Source organism: Pongo abelii, chromosome 7 (genome assembly GCF_028885655.2).
Source record: "Pongo abelii isolate AG06213 chromosome 7, NHGRI_mPonAbe1-v2.0_pri, whole genome shotgun sequence".
Lineage (NCBI taxonomy): Eukaryota > Metazoa > Chordata > Mammalia > Primates > Hominidae > Pongo > Pongo abelii.
The window spans coordinates 19719473-19736684 of NC_071992.2; the positions used below are offsets into that span (position 1 = coordinate 19719473).

Consider the following 17212-nt stretch of genomic DNA (forward strand, 5'->3'; position numbering starts at 1 on the left):
TATGTTATCAGTACTGTGATTTCTTTCTTCTGAGCATAGAGTTTTGACTAGATATATAGGATTCCATGTAGCCTTGAAATTCTCAGTTCTCAGTGGAAAAAAGGTAGGGTTTTCCTTTAAAACAGAAGCAATTTATAACCAGTTGTCTTTTTTCTTTCATCTTTTTTTTTTTTTTTTTGAGACAGGATCTTGCTCTGTCGCCCAGGCTGGAATACAGTGGCGTGATCTTGGCTCACTGCAGCCTCTGCCTCCCAGGTTCAAGCCATCCTTTCACTCAAGCCTCCCGAATAGCTAGGACTACAGGCCTGCTGTACCATGCCGGGCTAATTTTTGTAGTTTTGTAGAGATGGGATCTCACTGTGGTGCCCAGGCTGGTCTTGAACTCCTGCGCTCAAGTGATCTGCCCACCTTGGCCTTCCAAAGTGTTGGAATTACAGGTGTGAGACACTGTACCTGGCCACCAATGTCTGTTTTAGAGTTGGAGAGTTAGAAGTGAGGTTAAGGATGAAGTTACTTGTTAGTAGAACAGTAACTATTATGATAATTGTTGTCACAAAACTGCTTTATGAATATGGGGGCTTTTTTTTATATTAAGAAGATAAAAACCACAGTCTTTTAGTATGACTTGTATCACAAACAGCCACTTCAATAAATTATCCATTTTACTGCAGGGGTCAGCAAACTATGGTCAGCTGAGTTTGGCTCATTGCCTGAAATAAAGTTTTAGGGAACACAGCCATGCCCATTTGTTTACATTGTCTATGGTTGCTTTTACCCTGTAAAAGCAGAGTTGGGTGGTCGAGACAAAAACTGTATTTCCCACAAAGCTTAACATATTTACTGTTTGAACCTTTAAGCAAAGTTTGCCAGCCCCTCTACCAGAGAATTGATTCTATTCAAGAACGTGGAGATTGAAACCTGTCAGAATCAGCTGTGCTTTTTTACACTATCACTTTCCCTTTCACTCCCCACTGATCTTAGACCTGCTCCACTGGGTCACTACTATTAATTGGAATGTAATAGTAACCCTCCTTGTATGTTGGGACAGGAAAAGATGAACCACTTTACTAGAGTGTTGTGACCATCCCTTTATTTTTAAGTTAGATGGTAACTTCTAATAAAGTGATTGTTGGCAGATAGGTAGGATTGTTAACTAGTTTCAAGTTACCTGTGTGAGCTTTTTAAATTCTTTTTTTAAATTTATTTTTAGCTTCTCAGAGATTAAAAAAGGTGTTTGATTTATTTATATTAATCAATAGTTATTAATTTCTTTCCAGTTGTTGCAGAAACTGCAGGTAGCTTATCTGGCGTCAGTATCACATCTGAACTAAATGAAGAATTGAATGACTTAATTCAGCGTTTTCATAATCAGCTTCGTGATTCTCAGGTAACCTAGATGTTTTAGTGTAGTTGAGTTTAAAAAATCACATTAATTAGAACAGTGATTCAGAAACTTCAGTGAGCATACATATCACCTGGCATGATTGTTGAGCAGTGTAGGTTTCTGATTGGTGGGGTCCCCCCCACCTCCAAAATTATGATTCATGGATTTGGGGTGGGCTTCTCCACGTCTCAGTCCAGTGCTGGTGGCCTGGGGACTATAATTTAAGACTCACTAAATTAGAGGAGAGTTTACTTTGAAGGAAGTGATTAATGAAGTTTTTCTTCGTATGCTACTGGATGACGTATTATTTTTTCCTCTAAAAGACTTAATGGTCACAACCAGTAAGACTTTGCTTTAAATCTGTGTCCTTCGACTAGATACATGGGATTCCATACAGCCTTGGAATTCTCATTTGAAGGAATATTTTACTAACAATTTTAAGAAAGTTCTTAATTTGAGAGTTAATAAGTATTGTAATTTGATGCACTTTGTAAGTGATATAAATGCAGGTTTTCAATACACGGGCCTTGGGTAAGAAAGGATGAATTAATGCCTCTCCATTGGAAGTGAATACGATTGAAGATGCAGTGTCTCTTGTCTTCTTGCTGACCAAGTGAAAATGAAAGAATATGGCCCAACCACTTTTGGAGAATTATATAGCAGTACCTAGTAAATTTCTTCTGGTGGACCTGGGGCCTACTTTAGAGAAACTCTCACATGGTCAGAAGGAGGTAGATGGAAGAATATTCATGGCAACTCTGTGTTAATAGCGAATAACCAGAAACAGCCCAAATGTCCATCAACAGAAATGGGCTAATGAATTCTTATATAGAGTGAAATTCTTTACAGCAGTTACAGTAAATAAGCCATTGCTAATGAATACAAAATTCAAGTTTAAGAAGGATCCCACTTACCTTATTTTTAAAAAAGTCTGCATTTTTAATGTATGTATACATAGGCATTAGAAAATAAAAACATGTAGAGAATGGTAGATACCTGATTCCAGGTTGGGGTTACCTTTGGAGTCGGTAATGACATTGGAAAGGGTACAAACAGAGCTTTAGTTAAATCTGTAATATTTTTCTTAAAATAATTGATGCAAATATGGGAAAATCTTAAAATTTGACAAAGCGTAATGGGAGGTATTCATTATATGATTTCCTAAGCCCTAGTGGATTATTGCAAAGCTTCATAATTAAAAAAAAGAAAATTAAAAAAAAAAAAGGTCGGGTGCGGTGGCTTATGCCTGTAATCCCAGCACTTTGGGAGGCCAAGGCGGGTGGATCACTTGAGGTCAGGTGTTTGAGACCAGCCTGGCCAACATGGTGAAACCTCGTCTCAACTAAAAATGCAAAAATTAGCCAGGTGTGGGGGCATGCACCTGTAATCTCAGCTACTCGAGAGGCTGAGGCAGGAGAATCGCTTGAACCCAGGAGGCAGAGGTTTCAGTGAGTTGAGATCACGCCACTGCACTCTAGCCTGGGCCACAGAGTGAGACTCTGTCTCAAAAAATAAAAAAAATTAAAAAAAAGGAACATGAGAGAGAAGTGATGGGAAAAATTGATAGATTAAGAAGTTAAAGTTTACAGTGGTAGTTCTAGAAAGAAGGTAAGAGAGAGAATGAGATTTTTGAAGGTTTATTTTATATAACGTGGCATTGTTATTACTTTTGATTCAAGTAATGATGTCTAGTGAATCCAAGACCTCTGTGTGGTCATGTGTCTGTAAAACCATGTAGAGTCAGCTCTCGGTATCTGTGGGTTCCACATCCACGGATTCAACCAACCATGGATCAGCAATATTTTGGGGGGAAAAATAACAATTTTTAAAATGCAAATTTAAAAATATAACAACTATTTACATAGTGTTTATATTGTATTAGGTATTATAAGTAGTCTAGAGCTGATGTGAAGTATATAGGAGGATGTGTGTAGATTATGTGCAAATACTACACCATTTTATATAAGGGATTTGGGTATCTCTTGTTTTTGGTGTCCCCAGGGGTCATTGAACCAATCCCTCACGGATACTGAGGGATGACTTCATATGTTAATAGTGGCATATCAGGAAACCGTATTTAATTTGGGAATAGTAAGGGTATATACTTACCTACCAGCACAACCTAGCAAATATTTATTTCTCTTTATAAAGAATATTTATGGATTTAAAAAATGAGAATGCATTTAATTGTGTTAGTCTTAATTCTTCTTTTTTTTTTAATTTTTTTAATAAGGCTCCAGCTGTTCCAGACAATAGAAGACAGGCAGAAAGTCTTTCATTAACTAGGGAGGTTTCCCAGAGCAGGAATCCATCAGCTTCAGAACGTTTACCTGATGAGAAAGTCCAACTTTTTAGCAAAATGAGAGTGCTACAGGAAAAGAAACAAAAAATGGACAAATTGCTTGGAGAACTTCATACACTTCGAGATCAGCATCTTAACAATTCATCATGTGAGTAAATCTGGTTCAGCAGTATTGGGTATAAGACACACAAGTATATATACTGTCACATAATAAATTTAGTATTTGGTGAATGAACACATAGCTCCTCAAAAATATTTGTAGGGACTTAAGACTTGCATATGAAAAGTTTTTAAGTTACAAGCCAATATATACGAAAGCCAAATAGGTGATAAATCAGTTTTATAATTCAGAAAAGGGAAAGAATAAAGTTGGACCTTGAAAAATTAGTAGGATTTTAATAAGGGAAAGGTAGAAGAGAAGGCAACTGTTTGATACGTGGACATATTAATAGTATGTTTTTTAACATATTCAAAATTTTCCCTTAAAGAAAAGTTAATCCAGTTAGTACTTTGATTTAAATACCCAAGACTGTGAAACATAGAGAGTGTTTATTAAAAAAAAAAAAAAAAACTATGAAAAACTTTTATATATGGTTTAGTCTAGAGAGTCTAGAACTTCTAACTGCTGGACTTATATTCGTTTTTTAAAAATATATAAATAATCATCTCAAGCAGCTATAACTGCAGGAGTTAAATTTTCTGCTCCACATGTATTTAACCTTCTTTGTCTAAATCAGATCTAGTCTTCAGTTCTATCCTAATACCTTTTCAAACATGGCCCCTATCTCTTATCCAAATAGTAATTAGAGGCTCAAGCATTAGAAATTGAAGTCAGTAGGGACAACTTCCAACTAGGCTTTAAACATTCTAGCTACTGTCTAATTAAAGAAAAGACGAGGGATTTAAAAACAACAAAACCATTGTCTCTGGAGCCTCTGGTCCTTATTCTCCACATATCTCCTTTTTCTTTTCCACCCGCAAGAGAACCTTAATATTCCTGTCCTAAAACATACTCCTTTCTTTTCTCTGACTTCTGCTAGTCTCTTTCTCCTGTAGAGTATAATCCCAGTTTTTATCCTTTACAAACACATGAACACAACTAAGAAAAACTTAACATGTGGGCCGGGCGTGGTGGCTCATGCCTGTAATCCCAGCACTTTGGGAGGCCGAGGCGGGTGGATCACCCGAGGTCGGGAGTTCGAGACCAGCCTGACCAACATGGAGAAACCCCATCTCTACTAAAAATACAAAATTAGCCGGGCATGGTGGCACATGCCTGTAATCCCAGCTACTCTGGAGGCTGGGGTAGGTGAATCGCTTGAATCTGGCGGAGGTTGTGGTGAGCCGAGATCGTGCCATTGCACTCCAGCCTGGGCAACAAAAGTGAAACTCCATCTCAAAAAAAAAAAAAAAAAACTTGTGAAAGTTGCACTTAAGTCCTTGTGGTCAGTTTTGTATGCATAAAGTAGCGCTCCGTATACTGATGACTCTTAAAGCCTGTTTTTTTCCTCCCTGGGAAGCAGTGTGAGAGCAGCAGCAAAAGGTAGAATGGTCAAGGAATAGAATGAGGAAACTGCTGGAAGCCACCTACAGGAATTGTGGTACTAAAGTGAGCAACAAATAATGATGGCTCCTTTGAGAAAGATACTGGTAAATGACAGCACCTTTGAAATGCTAGGAGGTAGAGAAGTGCAAAGATTCTTAATCTTTAATTCCTCTTGAAAGCATGATTTATATTTGATAGTAAAAGAAGTTAAATAGAAAGTAATTAAATTTAGTTCAAGGACCATAGAGGATTAGCCATTATCTAAATAGCAGGTTTTTATTGCTGTTTAATATTTCATGGTTTGAGGTACCACAGTCACTGTAACACTTTTCTTTCTCTCTTGGAGCAAGAAAAGTTCCTTCTTGGTGTCCAGATGTAACTTCCCCCTGATCTGTGGGTGTGAAAAACTCATGAAGACCTAATCAGCTAGAGCTACCCTATAAAGATTACAGATTGAGTACTGCACATGATTCATAGTGGCCCTGTTTAACTTAACCTAGAACCAAGTTTATCAAGTTAGTTACCAAGTTTACTCGTTAGTTAAAACTAACTAGAGTACTTCTCTAGTTAGTTTTCCAAGGTAGAATATCATTATTCTTGTCAATTTCCATCTTTTTTCTTTCCTTTCTGTTTTAACCCAGTGGTTATATTGTAAAGATGATAGAATCTGTGGAAGAAAGAGGTAAACGTGTCTCTGTGTGCATTTTGATGTGTTTAATTGTGGAGTAAGTTAATAAACAAGTTTCTGAAATTTAAATCTGCAGAAATTAAGTTGTTAATGATTTTTACTTTTTAGTTTTCAATATCCAAGCCAACTGTGTTTGTTTATGGTAACTAGTGATTTAAAAAAATTTTTTTTTGTTGTGCCTTCTTCAGCCTCTCCACAAAGGAGTGTCGATCAGAGAAGTACTTCAGCTCCCTCTGCTCCTGTAGGCTTGGCACCGGTTGTCAATGGAGAATCCAATAGCCTCACATCATCTGTTCCTTATCCTACTGCTTCTCTAGTCTCTCAGAATGAGAGTGAAAACGAAGTCCATCTCAATCCATCTGAAAAACTCCAGTAAAACATTTATAATCATTGTTTACATGAAGTTAAATAATAGGGATAAATTCTGTTTTTTTTTTTCCTTTGTGTTGAAAATTCTGGCAAAATGAGATTTATTTAATATTGTTGTAAACATTCTTAAGTGATAGGTAGAAGAGGCGTGTGTGTTGTGTGGGCATAATTTGAGTTGTCTAAGAGATGTGATGTAACAGTTTCTGTGAACTGATGTTACTTTCTTGTTTTTCAAATAAAGGATCAAAAATAAGATTACAGTTAAAATATTTCTATATTCAGGTGGTTTAGAGACCAGGCTGTAGAATCAGACAGCCCTGAAATTGTATCACACAAGGCTGTGTTACCCTGTACATAACTTAGCCTTACTAAGCCTGTATTTCCTCATCTGCAAAATAGGGATAATAATATACCTGTTCATAAATATGTTTTCATTAAAAAATGTTGGCACAGTTCCTGGCACTTACAGTAGGAACTCAGGAAACTTAATTTTTATTTTTTGTAAACATAGTATGTAGTGTATAGATCTCATATGTGCAGACAAATCAAGAACCTTCCATACATGCTCAGTAATGTCTGTATACCTGATTTGCCTGAGAGGTAGTATTTAGTAGTACTTCACACTTTTGATACTTGAGAAACTAGAAATATTTTTGACATCACGTTTTCTGCTATTAACATTTACACCTGCTTAAAATGAACAATTAAATTGAAATTGGTTTTTTTACACTTTTGTCCCTAACGCAGCATAAGAAAATAATGTGAGATTTTGAGTAAGCCGTACTTGGCATTAAACTCATTATTTTACAGTCATACCGCCTGGATAGTTCACTAGGTGGATATTTCATTAGGTCTAAATTTTTTTTGTGTTAGCTGCTATTATATGAAAATAATGTCTCTATTATTTTGCTAAAATGGGTGTAAATCTTATACACAAATTTTTTGTTGATCAGGAAGTTAAATGAAGTTCGAAAGAGATTAAATGAACTAAGAGAATTAGTTCATTATTATGAACAAACATCAGACATGATGACAGATGCTGTGAATGAAAACAGGAAAGATGAAGAAACTGAAGAGTCAGAATATGATTCTGAGCATGAAAATTCCGAGCCTGTTACTAACATTCGGTAAGAACTTTTTTGGGGATGTTTTTCCAGCATATTCATTCTGTGTTGATACTTCTAATGTGGGAACAAAAATACTTCATTATACTGTTTACTATTTGCCTTTTATTTAAGCTTTTCTCTTGTAAGTCTACTATTTTGGTCAGTGTAATCATCTCTGCCCTGTGAAGAAAGATGAATAGGGAAGTATGGAGTACAATAGTTCAGTAAATTTGCCCTTTGTTAGATTGAATTCGAGTAAATCATGAGATGTATCTAACTTAGCATTTTGCTGTCTCTTTATTTTTAGGTGTAATTTTCATTTTTTCAGATGTTTTCCTACTTAAATAGCACATATGCAGAAGTTAATGAAAAGCAGGAGTCGATTATTCAATTTGAATTTAAATGGAATAGCCAACAATGTTCTTGGTTTGGTGTTATTTTATTAGCAGTTCTAAACTTTGATTTCTTTCTCTTTTTGTGCCTTAAATAACTTTAGGCTGTTTTCTTTCTTCTAGAAATCCACAAGTAGCTTCCACTTGGAATGAAGTAAATAGTCATAGTAATGCACAATGTGTTTCTAATAATAGAGACGGGCGAACAGTTAATTCTAATTGTGAAATTAACAACAGATCTGTTGCCAACATAAGGGCTCTAAATGTGCCTCCTTCTTTAGGTATGACTGACTGTATTTACATATAATTTTGCTGTGTTATTCTTACAAAGTGGGTTTTCGTTCATGTGTGCTCTTTATTTTAAAAGTTACCGATCTTAATTATACATGTTTTCAGCAGATTGTCGATATAATAGAGAAGGGGAACAGGAGATTCATGTTGCACAAGGTGAAGATGATGAGGAGGCGGAGGAAGAAGAAGCAGAAGAGGAGGGAGTCAGTGGAGCTTCATTATCTAGTCACAGGAGCAGTCTGGTTGATGAGCATCCAGAAGATGCTGAATTTGAACAGAAGATCAACCGACTTATGGCTGCAAAACAGAAACTTAGACAGTTACAAGATCTTGTTGCTATGGTACAGGTAAATATTGCTTGGTCTTTTAAAAACCTATTTGTCAAATAGTACAGTCTTAAGTAAAATTTGTGTATGATAATTACTGTGGTTTAATTATACTAATACACATTTATGTATCATATGTGAGGTTTAAATTTTTAGCACTTTACATGCTGTACGTCAGAGGTCAGCAACCTTTTTAAATTAAGAGTGAGTTGGTTAAATAGTTGTGGTTTTGTGGCGATATAGTCTCTGTCACAATTTCACAATGCAAAAGCAGCCATACAAAATACATAAATGAGAATGATTGTTTGCCAGTATAGCTTTATTTTATTATAAACAATATAGCTGTTTTTATTTACAAAAACAGAAGAGGCTTTGTTGTTTTTGTTGTTTTGCTGACAACTCTGGCCTTATATTATGTACAATTGCAGCATCTCAATGAGGTAGATATTAAATAGATTAAAGAGATCTTCATTGCCAAAGTTTATATGACTGTCCAAGCCAGAATTCAGACTTCCTGATAACAGAGCCTGCGATCTTAACCTACTGTATGTAAAAGAAAAACCATATATTATCTTATTCAGTAAGGTTAAAGTTAGAACTATTAATCATAAATTTTAAAAAGCAGTTTATACATATTTTGTGTTAATAGTTACACAATTAACTGTAATTTAATAAATGTATAATTGTATATACAAATGTAAAAATATACAATTATAGTTAATTACATAACTATTAACACAAAATATGCATACACTTATAATTGTATAAATATGTAATTAACTATAATTGTATTACCGTATAACTATTAACACATTTATAAAGGTGTTGTGTATATATATTTAAATCATATAAAATGGTTTTTGTGAGTGAAAAACTCAAGTTTTATTAACAGTTTCTTTTGAAATGCTATGTACTTTGAATTACTCAAGTAAAAGGTTGAGTGTGCTCTCTCGGTTCAAAAAAAGTACGTATTTGTATTTATTTATTTTTTGGGGACAAGGTCTTGCTCTGTCACCCAGGTTGGAGTGCAGTGGCATGATTTTGGCTCACTGCAAGCTCCATGTCCCGGGTTCAAGCGATTCTTGTGCCTCAGCCTCCCGAGTAGCTGGAATTACAGATGTGTACCACCACACCTGGCTAATGTTTGTATTTTTAGTATAGATGGGGTTTCACCATATTGGCCAGGCTGGTCTTGAACTCCTGGCCTCAGGCAGTTCACCCACCTTGGCTTCCCAAAGTGCCCAGATTGCAGGCAAAAAAAGTGCATATTACTAGTAAACTCCCTCTTCACCTCCATTAATAATCCTATTCTTCTTCGCTGAAGTTGCTAGGCCTTTTCTGGGCAGTTAGGTACATCACTATGCACCTATTTTTTAAAAAATACATGACATTTTATGGTATGTTTCTTTGTTTTTACAAACTGTATATATAATACACTAAGTATTATTTTATAGCTTTCCTTTTTTCCCCACTCCACATTGTCTCAGAGAACTTTCATGTCAGTATAGTTCTATATAATTATAAGTAATTAAGAAACACAAATATAATTATAAAATATAAATAATACTGCATGTATATATACACAATACATATAGTTATTTTTAGCTGCAGTATAGTTTTCAGTATATCGATGGACTTTAATTTAGTTAATGTATAATAGCATCCAGTTACTATATGCTTGTTTTCAGTCTTCCGCTATTTAGAAACAATACACCAAAGAATATACTTGCACAAGCTTCTGTGCATTTGTGTTTTTTAAGAAAGATTTGGAGAAGTGGAACTACTATGTCAGAGTTTGTGTACATTTTAAAGGACACAACTTAATTGGTCTCTAGAGAGCAATTTTCTATATGTATTTCCGTATGTATATATATTTCTATATGTACAGAATTTTTGGTATGTATTCATATTTTTCTATATGTATTTTTTATATTTTAAGCAGTGGTATATGAGAGTTCATTTCTCCACACCCTTGATTACGTTTTATTTTATTGATATACTATAGCTTGTTTAACCATTACTGGAATTGGCCTTTTCCAAATTTCCCAATTATAAGAAGAGTTATTGAGGTGAGATAAACATGTATGCAAATACAAACGTGTGTAAACAAATGTATATTGAACACGTATAAACATGTCTACAAACATGCTTTCTTTACTGCTTTAATCTTTTTATGTAAATTTTACAGACTAGTGGTATTTACTAAGGTGTGAATTGGATAATGTCTTTAGGTATCAAGATTGTTTTAATGTAATGATGCTCTTTCAGGATGATGATGCAGCTCAAGGAGTTATCTCTGCCAATACATCAAATTTGGATGATTTCTACCCAGCCGAAGAAGACACCAAGCAAAATTCAAATAACACTAGAGGAAATGCCAATAAAACACAGAAAGATACTGGAGTAAATGAAAAGGCAAGGTATGTTAAGCTTTTGGCCTTCATTTAATATAATAAAAATTTAGTGCCTGTTTTGGAGAAGGTACTCAGCTAGGTACTGTGTTACGTTGTGCCTAATGCTTCATCACATTTTATTGGAGTCCATAAATATAATGTCAATTTAATTGTAGAGAGAAATTTTATGAGGCTAAACTACAGCAGCAACAGAGAGAGCTAAAACAATTGCAGGAAGAAAGAAAGAAACTGATTGACATTCAGGAGAAAATTCAAGCATTGCAAACGGCATGCCCTGACTTACAGGTAATTATGAAATTTATTTCTAGTTGTCTGAAAAAAGATGTTTAAAACTTGATGTCAACTGAAAGTACTCTTCTTTCTTTTTCTTTTTCTTTTTTTTTTTTTTTTTTTTTTTGAGACAGAGTCTTGCTCTTTTGCCCAGGCTGAAGTGCAGTGGCGTGATCTCGGCTCACTGCAAGCTCTGCCTCTCAGGTTCACGCCATTCTTCTGCCTCAGCCTCCCGAGTAGCTGGGACTTCAGGCACCCGCCACCATGCCTGGCTAATTTTTTGTATTTTTAGTAGAGGCAGGGTTTCACAGTGTTAGCCAGGATGGTCTCGATCTCCTGACCTTGTGATTCCCCCGCCTCAGCCTACCAAAGTGCTGGGATTACAGGCGCGAGAAACTACTCTTTTTTTCTAGTATTAAGGTGAGAGAATTATATCTAGTAATTTTGTGATAATGAAGTGGATGAACTAATGAAGAGTTGGGGTTATACATTTACAGTGTAAAAGACAGCACATAGGAATTGACTCTGATTATTTTCATTCTTATGGGACTGGCTGGCCATAGATTCAGAACATGTGTACTCATAACTGTTTATTATGTTAAAATATTCTGGTTTGACTTTTGCAGTTATGGACCAGCATTTCCATCTTTTACTGGCCTGAAATAATATAATAAAATCTTTAAGCCACCGTAAGATATCTAAGGAAAATAACTGTATGTGGTTTAAAGAGTAAGTTGTATATACTTTTGCTTATTAACTAGTATCCTATACATGGGTCTTGAGATTGAACAGAAAATAAGATATCTTTGATGATATCAAATAATCAGTTAATAATATGGGAAGGGGATAATAATTCCTTCTGATATCTTCCCAGAGTTTATTGGCTAGCTTTATCTTCAGTTAGGTTGTGTTTTCAAAGAAAGGAAAACATGTCAACTGTGTTTATTTTCTAAACCCTTGCCTTTCCTACTGTATCTAATCCTTTTTCTCTCCTTATCTCCAATCTAAATAATCTCTAGAGAAATATGTTGCAAAGTTGGGTTAAGTATACAAAATTTTCCATTACGTTTTATCCCTGTTGTTTCTGTTGTTCCTGAGGGCTTGTGTTTGTCAACCTCAGCTCGTGTTTTCATCTTTGTTTTCTTATTTCAAGTTACCTTCGGATGATGATGGCAATCAGGGTCTGATAGCAGATTAAATATGGCACTAGAGCCTTAGTGCCATATTTAAAGTAACTGCTTTTATGAAATTAATATAATTGCTTTAATTCCTCATAACTTTTTTTGTGAATTCCTTTTTAGCTGTCAGCTGCTAGTGTGGGTAACTGTCCAACCAAAAAATATATGCCAGCTGTTACTTCAACCCCAACTGTTAATCAACACGAGACCAGTACAAGCAAATCTGTTTTTGAGCCTGAAGATTCTTCAATAGTAGATAATGAGGTATTGTAAATTGTACTCTCTTGTTCCTGAGTTAGTCTTTTTTTTGTTCTTCAGTAGGCACATCTTAAGAAAGGAAACTGAATATCCTTGAAACATGTTTGTAAATGGTAGTCTGCTTTGTGCCTTTTTTAGTAGACACAAAAATGTAATAGATTATAATATAAAAAAGACAAAACATTTTAATTTTTAAACTTTAATTGAAAAGTTTTAAATAATTTTTTCTAAAAAGTAATTACCTTTTAAAAATGATTTTTTTTTGAGACAGAGCCTCACTCTGTCTTTGTTAGTAAATATTTGGCAGAAATATATAGGGGGTAGTTGCAGCAAATAGTAATCATTTCAGTTAGAAAGACCTATCCTTTGACATTTTATTTATATGTAGTTTGTAGAAAATATAATGTTTCCTAAATAATTTCTGAAGTATATTTAAGTTCTACTTGTTTCTATTAATAGGCCAGGTGCGGTGACTCACACCTATAATCCCAGCACTTTGGGAGGCTGAGGTGGGCAGATCATGAGGTCAGGAATTCAAGACCAGCCTGGCCAACATGGTGAAACCCTATCTCTACTAAAAAATACAAAAAAATTAGCTGCGCATAGTGGTGGGCGCCTGTAATCCCAGCTACTCAGGAGGCTGAGGCAGGATAATCACTTGAACCTGAGAGGCAGAGGTTGTAGTGAGCCGAGATCACACCACTGCACTCCAGCCCAGGCGACAGAGTGAGACTCTGTCTCAAAAAAAAAAAAAAATCGGCTACTTTTTTTGTAATCATAACTATATTATTATTTTAACCTTCGTGGACATGTTAGTGTGAAAAGGAGAGAATGAGAATAGAAAGCTTTGTTGATACTGACGATACTAGTAGTCTTTTTACTCTTTTAGGCTACAGCAAATCCAAATATTTACTTAACTCTGGTTTCTTAAAAAAAATAGTTGTGGTCAGAAATGAGAAGACATGAAATGTTGAGGGAAGAGCTGCGACAGAGAAGAAAGCAGCTTGAAGCTCTGATGGCTGAACATCAGAGGAGGCAAGGTCTAGCTGAAACTGCATCTCCAGTGGCTGTGTCATTGAGAAGTGATGGATCTGAGAACCTATGTACTCCTCAGCAAAGTAGAACAGAAAAGTAAGAGAGCTGCGTAAATCACTATCTAAAAATGTCACCTGCCAAAGATTGACCTGTAGGCTAGGCAGCCCCATTTCTCCTCTACACCACAGCACAAACCTGCTATTTCAGTGAGGCTACTGTTTAACTACCACCTTTGTGACCCAGTTTAACTGAATCCAGCCACTTTCTGTTCTGACTTCTCGTAGCATCAGCTTTCTCTTTTGTCTTAAATTACTATGGCACTTGATCAAATGGTGATACAGATTTTCTTATATGTATAAGCCTTATTTTCTTAGTTAAGTTTATAAAAAGAAAATGCTTGATATTTTGTAGTGCTTTTCTGTCAGGCCAGATATAAGCCCTTTTTTGCTTAAATTGACTATCTGCTGTTTGTAAGGTTCTTAAGGATCTTAAAACATTTTATTATAATAATAATTTAGTTTTTAGGATTTCAGTTTAAAAATGTCCATATTTAGAATATTTCTAAAAGAGTTGGTCGTCTATAAGATCAGTGAATTATTTAGCTATATAGTAATATCCGTATCTAAAATTTTGAAATTTAGGTTTATGACCTTCCTTTTTGATATCCTCAGATGGCATTTCTGGAATTTTGCACCAAGCCCTACTCTCTTCTCAGATGAACTTCTTCTATTCTTGGAGTCCCAATATGCATTTTACTGATCAGACTATATTTACTATATTTTATTCTCTTCTGGGTACTACACATCTGTTCTTCTACAGAGTTCTTCAGATAGTTTTGATGAGCATCTGGTTTCAGAATCATTGGTCTGGATTTTTGCTGTCCAGTATGGCAGCCACTAGATATAGGTGGTTATTTAAATTTAAATCAAATGAAATTAAAAATTTATTTTCTCAGTCATATTAGCTACATTTTAAGTGCTCAGTAGCCATGTGTACCTAGCGTCTACCATATTGGATAGCACAGATATAGATGATTGCCATAATTATAGAAAGTTCTGCTGAACGGCACTGATCTTGAAAACTCCCTCAAGGAAATGTTAAGGGTAGTTTAGCTTTGGGAAGTAGTCCCAGGGGATATGATGATTATTTAAATTTATTTGAAGAATTGTTTTGAGGAAGGCAAATTAAACATATTCTATGTATAACAGCAATAGGGATAGTGCCACCCATAGCATAGTTATTGTGATTAAATGAAATTTTATATACAGACGTGTATATTTATGTTTGAAACAATGTCTGGTGCATAGTAGGTGGCGGAGTATTTAGCTTATCTCCAGAATGACATCTTTTTTATGTCTCTTAATCACTAGAACGATGGCAACTTGGGGAGGGTCTACCCAGTGTGCACTAGATGAAGAAGGAGATGAAGACGGTTACCTTTCTGAAGGAATTGTTCGGACAGATGAAGAGGAGGAAGAAGAGCAAGATGCCAGTTCCAATGATGACTTTTCTGTGTATCCTTCTAACAGTGTGAATCATAACTCCTACAATGGAAAGGAAACTAAAAATAGGTTAGTTTCAGTATTTTAATTTTGTGCTTAATTTAAGAGGCTCAGGTCTTTTTGACTGACAGCAAGCACTTCTGCAGTTCTCCAAGCCAACTGAGTGTCCTACAATTCAATTCAATTTTTACACTAACTACTCAGAGTTAGTGCAGACCCCACAAGTTAAGGGGCTCAGTTCGGTAAGACTGCCCTCACCTCAGACTTCAATTTCAAGTGCTTGGTCCCCACGTTACCCACACTTTTGTGCAACATGGCTAGAAATTTGGGAGTTCCTACAATCCCCTTCAGGTTTATTTGCTAGAACAACTCACGAAATACAGGAAAACACTTACTTAATGTTTATTCATTTCTTATAAAGGATTCTGAACTGCCAAATGGAAGAGGTGTGTTAGGACAATGTATGGGTTGGGGAGGTGTGCAGAGCCTCCATGGTTTCCTCTGTGTGTCCCACCCTCCCCAGCACTTTGATGTGTTCAGTGACCCAGAAGCTGCCTGAATTCTGTTTAGGGTTTTTTAGGAGATTTCATTGCTTAGGCGCAATTGATAAAATTGTTGACTGTTGGTGATTGGTCTTATTAGCAAAAATTCAGATCTGGTTGAAAGGGGCTTGTTATGGATAAAAAAAGACACTATCACTTGGGAGATCCCAAGGGTTTTAGGAACTCTGTGCTAGGAACCAGGCACAAAGAACAGATAGATATTTTATTATACCACAAGAATGTTGTTCCAGTAGATCCAGGTAAACTGGATCAGTCTTCACTCCTGCTGTTGAGAATTAACCAAAAGTAACAAATTGTAGATAGTGAAAAGGGTCTGCCAACAAAGATATTATTACATTGTTACTAATAATTATAACAAAATTTCTTCACGAATAACAGATGGTGAAGTAGATATAGTAGTTCCACTTGGTGAAGTACTGTGTGGTTGAACTTAAAGCATGAAGAATGGAAAAGTACTTGTGACATAATAAATATTTTTATTTTGCAGAATACTTAATTATATGGACACTTCTGTGTAAAAACATACATGAAAAAGACTGGAGACTAATGAAAACTAATAATTGTACAAAGCTAAAGATCTGGACTTTCTCCCCCCTGTATATTTTTTAATACTTTGTATGTTCTTTGAATTTAAAAGAGAATATTGGCCCATAGGCCTCAGTATCAGAGTTTATTGCTATATTTTAAAAACCAAATTATTATGTATGACTTAATGCTTTCAATCTTGTGTTAGGTGGAAGAACAATTGCCCTTTTTCGGCAGATGAAAATTATCGTCCTTTAGCCAAGACAAGGCAACAGAATATCAGCATGCAACGGCAAGAAAACCTTCGTTGGGTGTCAGAGCTCTCTTACGTAGAAGAGAAAGAACAATGGCAAGAACAAATCAATCAGCTAAAGAAACAGCTTGATTTTAGTGTCAGTATTTGTCAGACTTTGATGCAAGACCAGCAGGTAAAATTTGCTATGAAAGTATATTTTTCTTCTATTTTTATAACTTTTGAAACAATACAAATTTTTCTCAAGTCATCAGTAACTATTAACAAACATTTTCTTTCAATAGACTCTGTCTTGTCTGCTACAAACTCTTCTCACGGGTCCTTACAGTGTTATGCCCAGCAATGTTGCATCTCCTCAAGTACACTTCATAATGCACCAGTTGAACCAGTGCTATACTCAGCTAACATGGCAACAGAATAATGTTCAGAGGTAATCTGTTTCTTAGAAGTATTGAGACTGTATAAGAGCTAACACTGAGCAGAGGTTTTACCGTTAGCTTCTGGGAGAAAAGAGCAAGACCAAATTGCATATTTGGACATTCTCTTTCCCTTGAGAATTTTAGAAGTGGTGATTTACTTAATGTTTCCTTTTAATACCATGGATTTCTGTTTTTATAAATTTATGTTATTGAATTTTACACTTACATTTTGGCAAATTTTATGGTGTGTAAATTGTACTACAGTGAAGCTATAAACAAACAAAAAAGTGAGTTTCTTACAGTTTTACCGACTGTCGGACAGAAGTACTAAGTTCATTTCTTGTTCCAGAGGGAAAGTTATTGAATTAAGCCTTATAGAGCAAGCACGTAT

The 17212-nt window shown here is 35.3% G+C and overlaps 1 protein-coding gene across 50 annotated transcripts in view; it reads left to right on the forward strand.

The window, feature by feature from the left end:
• PCM1 (pericentriolar material 1) overlaps positions 1 to 17212 on the forward strand; it is a 101619-nt gene that overhangs the window by 26305 nt on the left and 58102 nt on the right. For 28 of the 50 annotated variants that reach the window (XM_054561240.2, XM_054561242.2, XM_063726528.1 and 25 more), the window contains 13 exons: positions 1278 to 1387; positions 3618 to 3834; positions 6109 to 6292; positions 7243 to 7416; positions 7911 to 8068; positions 8187 to 8425; positions 10673 to 10824; positions 10974 to 11103; positions 12390 to 12530; positions 13465 to 13655; positions 14930 to 15130; positions 16358 to 16577; positions 16687 to 16832. In XM_054561240.2, the coding sequence (XP_054417215.2) occupies positions 1278 to 1387; positions 3618 to 3834; positions 6109 to 6292; positions 7243 to 7416; positions 7911 to 8068; positions 8187 to 8425; positions 10673 to 10824; positions 10974 to 11103; positions 12390 to 12530; positions 13465 to 13655; positions 14930 to 15130; positions 16358 to 16577; positions 16687 to 16832 (2263 nt within the window). Of the gene's footprint in view, positions 1 to 1277; positions 1388 to 3617; positions 3835 to 6108; positions 6293 to 7242; positions 7417 to 7910; positions 8069 to 8183; positions 8426 to 10672; positions 10825 to 10973; positions 11104 to 12389; positions 12531 to 13464; positions 13656 to 14929; positions 15131 to 16357; positions 16578 to 16686; positions 16833 to 17212 lie in introns of all 50 variants that reach the window. The other 22 variants (XM_054561237.2, XM_054561241.2, XM_054561243.2 and 19 more) reach the window with 1 other exon arrangement.